At 55.7% G+C, this 8,831-nt stretch overlaps 1 protein-coding gene across 3 annotated transcripts; it reads right to left on the bottom strand.

Annotated features, from left to right (window-relative positions):
• Positions 1–2,554: 2,554 nt before the first annotated feature.
• Repin1 (replication initiator 1) lies at positions 2,555–7,670 on the bottom strand. Of its 3 annotated transcripts, none has more exons than XM_006995436.4 (3): positions 7,420–7,670; positions 6,481–6,675; positions 2,555–5,290 (listed from the first exon to the last, which is right to left on the bottom strand). In XM_006995436.4, exons 2-3 carry the CDS (start codon positions 6,632–6,634, stop codon positions 3,630–3,632), a joined length of 1,815 nt encoding a protein of 604 aa, XP_006995498.1. In that variant the 5' UTR covers positions 6,635–6,675; positions 7,420–7,670; the 3' UTR covers positions 2,555–3,629. The 3 variants fall into 3 exon arrangements, with proteins under 3 accessions (XP_006995498.1, XP_006995497.1, XP_076422779.1); XM_006995435.4 differs by having other exon boundaries at positions 6,481–6,604; positions 7,420–7,580; XM_076566664.1 differs by lacking the exon at positions 6,481–6,675 and having other exon boundaries at positions 7,420–7,561.
• Positions 7,671–8,831: the final 1,161 nt, after the last annotated feature.

The following is an 8,831-nucleotide window of genomic DNA, read 5'->3' as shown; positions in this document are numbered from 1 at the left end:
GTTCAGGTGACACTGCACACGCCCGCCTGTTAAACATTGCAGGACTCTTGTACCTCATGAGTATGCGATGAGCCATGGTCAGCAGCACCTCAGCAGACCACAGTCATGATAAACGATGTTTGGTGCTGTCTGGGAGTGGCCTTGGAAATCCTTGATTTTTCTAGCTGAGGAAACAGGTCTGAAGAGGTTACTTTACCGCAACAGGTTTCACTGCACTCTAGGGTTCAGTTGAGTGAAATATCTTCAAGCTGCTAACCCGGTCCAGGCCACCAAGGAAGGTGACTGTTTCCAAACACCTTCAGGGAAGTGTTTTCATCTCCAACCACTTCCATTCATCTGAAAGAACTCCTCCCACTCCTGCCTTTAGTTGGGTCAAAGTTGGGTAAATTCTCTCACTCCGGGCTTAGGAACCACGGTGGGGTCAACTGGAGAGAAACTGCATTTTCTCTCCAGAGCTACTTTGAAGGTGCATTTGGAACCAAGGTGGATGACTTCCAACGACCCCTGCCATGGGACCAATCTGCAGCTGATCAATCTGGGCTTGCTCTACGCCCAGTTGCTGTCCAGCTCTTAAGCATAATAGAAACTGGGGTGGAATTTCTACCCATTTTCCCACTGACTTCACGTGCAGTCATCACAAGAGAGACTTCTCTGTTTCTGGACTTTGACGTATTTGTCTGTGAAACAGATGAATAATTTTCCACCTGCTTGTATCTTTCTGGATTTTCATTCCTCTCTGAGCAGCATTCTAGTTCCAGATCTTCCACCAGCTAGTGTGGCCCTGGAACAGCAAGCAATTCCATTCTGGAGTGCAAGATTGAAGCACATCTGGGAGTATTTCCCACCAAGCCAAAACAGGGCAGCTGAAAATGCACAAAAAGAAATGGCTGGGAGAAAATCCTTTGAACTTCAGGTATGAAGAGAAAGAAGGGCCAAGAGGGATATGTAAAGCACTTAAAGAGAAGTTGCATGTGGTGGTGCTTGCTTGGAATCCCAGTGCTTGGGAAGTAAAGTTCAGAGGATCAGTAATTGAAGGCCAGCCTACCTTACATAGTGAGTTCAAGGCCAGCCTGGAGCTATGTTATATCCTGTCTCAAAACAAAACAAAACTACATGGGTGTTGATACACATACATATATACACACACAGGGAGAACCTGCATTATAAAATTTGTGTGTATGTGTATGGGAAATGCATGTGAAGGCCAGAGGACCCCAGCAGGTATCTTCAGGCACCTGCTATCTTCTCAAGACAGGGTCTCTAATTGGCCTGGAACTTCATTAAGTAGCCTAGGCTGAGGTGACCAGCAAGATGCAGGGGTTGCACTACCTGTGGGATTACAACTGTGAGCCACCACACTCAGCTTGTCAAATGGCCCCTGGGAGCCAAACTCCGGCCGGTCCTCATGCTTGAAAGGAATATGTTCGACAAACCGAGCTATCTCCCCAACCTCAATATTATGTAACCAATAGCAGCACACAAATTTACTTTTTTTTTGATATGTAGTGGAAGTCAAGAGTGAGAGGGGAGCTGGGGAGATGGCTGACTAATTAAGACTAATTAATGCTGCTCTTGGAGAAGACGGGTTTGGTTTCTAGAGCTCACACAGTGGCTCACAACTGTCTCATAACTCCAGTTCTAGAGGGTCTAATACCCTCTTCTGGTCTAGCTTCCACAGGCACCAGGTACACACATGTACACAGACATACATGAAGGCAAATACATACACATATACATCTCTAAGAGAAAAGGGGGCAGGAGCAGACAGACGAGTCTCAGTCAGCCTCTAGTAATCAGCATTGCAGGATCATGTGCGAGCGTTTGCATGAATTTAAGGGGAGAAGAGCATCCAGAGCAGCCCATCAGCAGGATCAGGTAGAACTTCTTAGCAAAGTGCATTCCCAAAAGGTTAGTTATTCTTCTGCACCACTCTGTGTAGGGATTGATGCAGCTCACAGGCAAGGGGCCTATGGATGCCCCACAAGAGCAGCATTCAGCTGTGTGTGAAACTATTCATGGTGGGCTTGCAGCAACCTGCCAGGGAATCCCTTTTCCCCGTAGGGAACCTGCTGATTTTGAGTTGACCCCAGAGAAGGCTGTGCTCATGTGTGGATCTGTAATCAGTGTGGGGGTGTTAGCTGAAAGCTCTTTGCTGCTCAGAACACCTCTTTTCCCAGAGACTTTTTTTTTTTTTCATAACAACCTGACAAAGCTGCAGATGTGACCGCAGTATGTAAGGTTCACCATCCTTCCAAGGAAGCTCTCAGTGACGTGACATGAAGGCTGAAGTTGGAAGAAAGCAATGATAGTCTCGGGCCCAACATTCCAAGACCTTGATTCCAAAGTAAGCATGTCTGTTCTCTGGTGCTTTTGCACACACCTGAATTTGCTCAAGCTCAGGTATGTCTAGCTCTGCCTCCAGGAAGGACTGGGAGGAAAGTATAAGGCACTCAGCTGCTGTCAAAGCTCCCAGAGCCTGACTTCTTTGTTGGAAACAGAGTGATGTCCCTTCCCCTGTCACATAGCTCCCACAGAAAGGAACACAGCCAGCCACTAGTTCTAAAACCAAATCTTTATTCTCTAGTTTGAAAAGGAGGGTAAATGGTTCTTTTTCGGTCCAGAGAACAAAATAAGACCCAGTGGGCAGAAATCATAGGAAAGCAGAATCCAATCATTATAAGTAAGGATTTCTAACAATTCGAATCACCCTACAATAGAACCAGTGCCTCTGGAGGTAAGAGTGCCCCAGCACCGAGGTGCGCGGGTGGAGGCTGCATCCACACCCGGGAAACCTTAAAAAGGAAATCTACCCAGGACCTTCCCTGCAGTCAAACCTCCAGCATCAGAGGGCTAGGCTTTCCCAGAACTCCTGAAGCTCTGGAAAGAGTTGGGGAGAGCCAGGGGTTTAAACGAAACCACCAGGGAAGCCCTCTACTCGGGGAGGAAGGGCAGATAAAGCCAGGCAGGTGAAGGAGTAAATAAATGCCCTGGGAGGATAACCTGCAAGTGGATGGAGTTGCTAACCGAGGATGGGCCTCGACACCTCTAGGTACCTGTGCAGGAGGCATTGCAGAAGGGTACTGGTTAAAAAAAGAAAAAGGAAAAAGAAACAGCTCAGCTTCACCTCTCCGGCTGCCTGACAAGGCCAGCAGCAGGCTCACCAAGGTGTATCCAGCTGGCACACTTCCCTGCCCCGGGATTCATTTACTAGTGACTACACCACACCTACTTCCAAAAAATGACCTGAAGTAACTCATAGTGAAGACTGGGACATTAAGGCGTCAACACCAGGGGTGGAGTAGCTCCCTTCCCACTGGTGGCTCCTCTAGCCGAGGATTCAAAGGGTAGATGGAGCTGCTATTGCTACTTTTCCAGGGTACAGGGCAGTCTGAGTAGACCTTACAAAAACCAGGTGGGGGCCTGCTACCTCAAAGCCAGGTCCCTGCATTCTAAAATGGGTTCCTTGACCACCCGGGGAAACTCCAATCCTGAACAGAGCCCACATCACTCCGCCTCTTCTATCCCCCTGGGATGCCCTCCAGCCGTGTCAGTGAAGGCACCCCACACGGGCCCCCTGCCCGCTGTTGCCAAGGACATCCAGGCCTGTTTCCCTCAGCCTATGGCCCCTCTTAGGCATCGTGCTGCTTCTGGTGCATCAAGAGTCGATCCTCGTCGTCAAAGGTCTGACCGCAGATGGCACAGCAGAAGGCACCATCCCGGATGTGGCTTTTCCGGTGTGTGATAAGGTTGGACTTCTGGCTGAAGCTGCGGTCACAGTCCGGGCAGGCGTAGGGCCGCTCGCCCGTGTGGATGCGCCGGTGCGACACCAGGTTGGACTTCTGACTGAAGGCTTTGCCACAGTCTGGACACACGTAGGGCTTCTCGCCGGTGTGGATGCGCCGGTGTGCTGCCAGGTAGGGCTTGTGGCGGAAAGCCTTGCCACAGTCGGGGCACACGAAGGGCCTCTCCGGTGCGTGGTCGCGCCGGTGGGCTGCCAGGTGGCTGCCCTGTGAGAAGCGGCGCCCACACTCCTCGCAGGCGAAAGGCCGCTCACCCGAGTGCACTCGCGAGTGAGCAACCAAGTGGGTCTTCTTGCCGAAGTTCTTGCCGCACTCGGGGCAGGTGAAGGGCCGCTCGCCTGTGTGCTGTCGCTGGTGCAGCCTCAGGAAGCGCTCGAGACGGAAGCTGCGGCCACAGTCGGCGCAGCTGTGCAAGGGCACTGATGCCTCTGCCGGGGTCCGCGGGGACCCCAGGGGAGCCCCAAGTGCGGGCTGCACCATGAGCTCCGTTGTAATCTGGGGACTCCCGGCGCCCAGGGCGGCCTGCGCTGAGACCTCTGAGCGCTTGTGGATTTTGCTGTGCGACAACAGGTTGGGTTTGTGGCGGAAGCGGCGGCCACACTCGGTGCACGGGTAGGGCTTCTCGCCGGTGTGTATGCGCCGGTGCGAAGTTAGGTAGGGCTTGTTGGTGAAGCGTTTCCCGCACTCTGGGCACTGGTGTGGTCGCTCGCCAGTGTGCACACGGCGGTGGGCGATCAGGTTGGGCTTGTGACGGAAGCGCTTGCCGCAGCAGGCACACTGGAAGGGGCGGTCCACGGCATCTCCGCCCGGCCTGGGGGCAGCCACTGCCGGGCGACCTCGGGGCCGGGGACCTAGGGCCTTGGCTGCTGCCTCCTCCAGGGCCTCAGTGACGTGCACCCGCTTGTGAACAACCAGCTGGTCCCACTGGGCAAAGCTCCGACCACAGTTGCCACATATGAAGGGCCTAGCCTCAGGGACAGGGGGATGGCACCTCTGCAGGTGGGCTCGAAGCTGCTTTTGTCGCCAGAAGCGCCTGTCACATTCGGGACAAGTGATGGGCCGCTTTGCAGCTGAGTGAGCCCGGAGGTGTAGTACCAGGGCTACCCAGCCTTGGAAGCTATGCCCACAGAGGTGGCAGGTGAAACCCAGATCAGGGGTGGCAGAGGCATGAACCTGAAGGTGCAGCGCTAAGAAGGGGGCGTGGCGAAAGCGCTGGTTGCACTCGTGGCAGGGCAGCGGCAGCCTGGCCTGGCACCGCCGAGTGTGAAGCCACAGGGCCACCCAGCCCGGGAAGCGCCTCCGACAGTGGGCACAGCGATGGGCCTTGCCTGGTGCTTGGCCTCCTGGCTGAGCTACTGACTTGCCCTGGTGCCTCAACCCTCTTTCGGGCTGGGGGGACTCCTGGGAGGGCCCAGAAAGGAGCCTGGGCTGGACTGGGCCCATGGCCATGGTGCCCCTGCAGCGCCGTTCCAGCATCGGTTCTTCCTCGGCTGGGGGTGGAAAGGCACAGTCACTGCACGAGCTGACCCCCGTTTCTCCCTCCCACCCCTAGAAAGGCTGCCCTCTAGGAACTGCTAGCACCATTCTATTCTATATGCTGGTATTGAGTTTCTAAACAACATTTCAAGGATCTTTATATCTTTACTGCCTTGGAAACTTCCAGAAGGGAGACATGCTGTCACTCCTTGGGATTCTCACAGGGTATTCCCTAGTGTCAGGAGGGCTTACAGAGAATACTCCAGCGTCTCCCTACTGTGCCTGACCTATTGCGAACCCGCCTGCTGCCTTTCCCGTGGCAACCCTTTTCTACCCCATGAGAGCTCTCCACTTGACACGTGAGGCGAGTGTGGGGCTTTAAATGGTGGTAGTACTTGCCTGACACTGGAAACCACTAGCAGACCAAAGCTGAGGGGACAGGTCTTGTGAACCCCCAGACCAGTATGTGTTCCTCTTAACACTGAGGTGTGCAAAGATCTTAAAAACCATCTGGCTAAAGCCTTGAGGGAGGTACTTTCAGCCTCCCCACCCTCAGCTCTAAGCCTGGAGGAAGTGGGAACCGCCTTCCCTCACGAGGGGAGCAAGGTGCCTCTCCCAGCACAGACTAATGCCAGGCCACCACCTGTCCAGACTGCCCACATTCTGCCTACCAGCCCTTGTCACCCACACCCAAGCCATTACGATTGGGACACTGGGGAAGGAACGTGCTTTCCAATCCAAGGAGCACCCACAGTCTGCTGTGGGGAGGGAGGGGACAATCCCTGGTTCAGCATCTCTCAGGGGTACGAGGGATTGTTGGGGTAAGGAAGGGGAGGGAAGAGAGACTGTGATCTCTGTTTCCCTTGCCTGGTGCTGCCCAAACCTGGCCAAGGACTGTCCCATATTCAGCTATACCACAGCAGGGGAGCCCAGATGCCAGAGCTGCACAGAGTGAGTTCTGGGGTGGCAGTGAGACTCCCCAGGGACCGGTCACGCCTGCTCAGGAGCTCTGTCCAGGGACAACCTCCCGATCTCCTTCACAACCAGCTCTCTTCTGCGGGACTGGCGACATGGATCACCCCCGCCCCCGCTGGCTGAACCCGGGACTCCTTCCTTCCCCAGTCCGCTCCTGTCCTGCTGGTAAGGGAGACCCGAACACTGGAGCTTGGGTTTGTCTGAGGACACAGGAAAGGCCAGACTCTACCCTGGAGAGTGCGGAGCTGGGGACGAGGCGGTTTCCAGCTCCTCGTGGGGACCTTCCTGGGGAAACTTCTGCCGCAGCGCCTGCTTCGGCCCACACTCTGGTAGCCCCCGGATGTCAGAGAAAACTGTAGCAATAAAGACATCCCTATCCCCATGGCAGAGCTCAGACCTCTAACTGCAGAGAGGTCAGCCTTACCTGGGGAAGGGAGAGAAAACCTAGGTGAGGCTCCGCGCTCGGCCAGGCGGCTCTGTGTCCTCACCCAGTCCCTCCCCCATTCAAAGCCACGGACTTCTGCCTTGAGTTCCACACCCCAGCTTGGCAGAATGACCTAACGGCCACTGGACGAAAGCATGAACACGGCCCTTCACCAGGAAGCACAGTGCTGCCTTTGGGGGGGCCGGGGGGGGGCACCTCCTAGCCTGGAAGGGTCACAGACGAATTCTTGATCTGTGGCGACGATCTTTCTCTGTGGCCAAAGGCCGACCTAAGCAGTAACTCAGGAATCCCTGCTGGCTCCCCCTTCCCCCACTCTCCCCGCAACAGCAATTCCAGGCCTGTGGCCCGAGGGTCTGCGCGGGGCGCGCCAGTGTGCCCAGGACTCGGCCGGGATCCCCTTCGGTATCTAGGACAGCCCCGGGTGGCGGCAGGCCCACACCCCCCTTTTGTATTGGTGAGTGTCCTCTGTCCACGGTCGCTGGCACGCTGGACCGGCTCCGACGAGGGAGCGGGCCATCTTGGGTCCCACGCAGAGCGCAGCCCGCGGAGCCTGTGCGCAGGTGCGCTCGCCCCGCGCCGCAGCACTCCGCGTCCCCCCCCCCGCCGCCCCCGCCCCGCGCGCGCGCGCGCGAACCCCCAGCCGCACACACGGTCACGCGCCCCGCAGGTGGAGCTGCCCCCGCGCGCCCTCCGTGGCCCCTGCGCCCCTGCTCCGGGCCCTACCTCTCCCGCGTGCCCTGCGGGGACGCGGCGCCCATCCATGAAGCCCCCGGCCGGCCTCTGCGGCCCGCTCCCCGCCCCGCCGCCGCGACAGCGGCAGGTTCGAGTTCACAACTGCCAGGCCCGTCCCCAACCTCCCCCCTCCGGGTTCCCAGCGCCACGTGACTACAGGAGCTGCGGAGGGTCAGTCTCGGCTAGGCGGCCGCGGCCTGGGGGCGGGGCGGGCCAGGTCACCCGCGCTTCCCTCCCGCCTGGGCGCACGGCCGGGGAGGGCCCGGCTCCGTTACCATGGCAGCCACCAGCTCGAGTTTTGGCCACCGGCGAGAACTCCAGTTTCTCACCCCTCTGTCCCAGCGAAGGACGCTCGCCCCTGGGTCACCTCGTGGCCAGGCTGTGGTCAGTGCGTCTGGCCCACCTGCACTGCCTTTTTAAAGACTCAGGCCGAGAGAACTGGACAGGGCACCACCGACGGTTCCCCTGGCATCGAGCCCGGGGCTTTGCCCAGGCCGCTCCAGCTTGGGGCTGCTGCGGGGCGTCCGCTCACCAGGGCCACAGATCCCATGGCAACCCAGTGCACCCCGCACGCACCCGGATGGAGCATGAATGGCCCGCGACTGTGAACCCTGCAAGGCCCTCTATTCCCACAACTAAGATCCGGAGTTGCTCGCTCTCTGGAGCCGCAGGCCGGGCCCAGGTGGCTGTTGGCACAAGTGGGTCATTTACGCTTGGAAACGCACAGCAGCCAGTGTGGCGTCTGCGGGGGCAGGTGCAAGCCTGTGGTGATGACTCACCCACTAGCAGGTGGCCTTGGCTTTCCAAAGGAACCCCATCTTGGAGCTTCCAGACCAGCGCAATTTCGTGTCCTTTCATGCTTTCAACAAAGACAAGTTTTGAATTGTACAATTATTTTAAAAACACTTTTAAAATCTCTCCCATACGTAGGAAATAGAGGGCCATCTAGCCCTTTCATATAATAGCCTCCTAGAGTCAATTACATTCGGTGTTTTGACATACTCTGATGCTCTGAATAGCATTTTATGTTGGGGTTGCCTGAGGTAATCCATTGCAACTGTATATGCTGCTCGTCACTTAAGATATTGCAAATTTTCTCCCATTTCATTGTTCTTTTATATTTTTTCATATATTTTAATGGCTACATGAATATACAAATAGATTACAAATTGCTATATCCTTATAGATTAATGTTTCACTGTACATGCCCAGTATCAGACTTTGGGAGGTGGAAACAGATGGTCAAAGACAAGGTATGTATTTTTAAATGATCATCCAAAACTTACTATCCCCGAGAAATGATCATTTTCCCATTTCCTTGACAACATGGGCTATTTTCCCAAAGTTAATTAAAATGACTTTGTTTTGGTTTTTGTTTCTTGGATTGCTAGTTTGCTGAACTG

The sequence above is a fragment of the Peromyscus maniculatus genome, chromosome 3, assembly GCF_049852395.1.
Source record: "Peromyscus maniculatus bairdii isolate BWxNUB_F1_BW_parent chromosome 3, HU_Pman_BW_mat_3.1, whole genome shotgun sequence".
Lineage (NCBI taxonomy): Eukaryota > Metazoa > Chordata > Mammalia > Rodentia > Cricetidae > Peromyscus > Peromyscus maniculatus.
This window is presented reverse-complemented; position numbering and strand designations above follow the sequence as displayed.

Bases quoted from the DNA above. Each gene is read 5' to 3' on its own strand.
- Repin1 (XM_006995435.4), bottom strand. From the start codon at position 7,458: ATGGATGGGCGCCGCGTCCCCGCAGGGCACGCGGGAGAG. The intron at 6,605-7,419 runs GTAGGGCCCGGA...TTATTGCTACAG, and splicing joins CCGCAGGGCACGCGGGAGAG to TTTTCTCTGACATCCGGGGG. The intron at 5,291-6,480 runs GTAGAGTCTGGC...TTCCACCCCCAG, and splicing joins CCAGCTCCGCACTCTCCAGG to CCGAGGAAGAACCGATGCTG.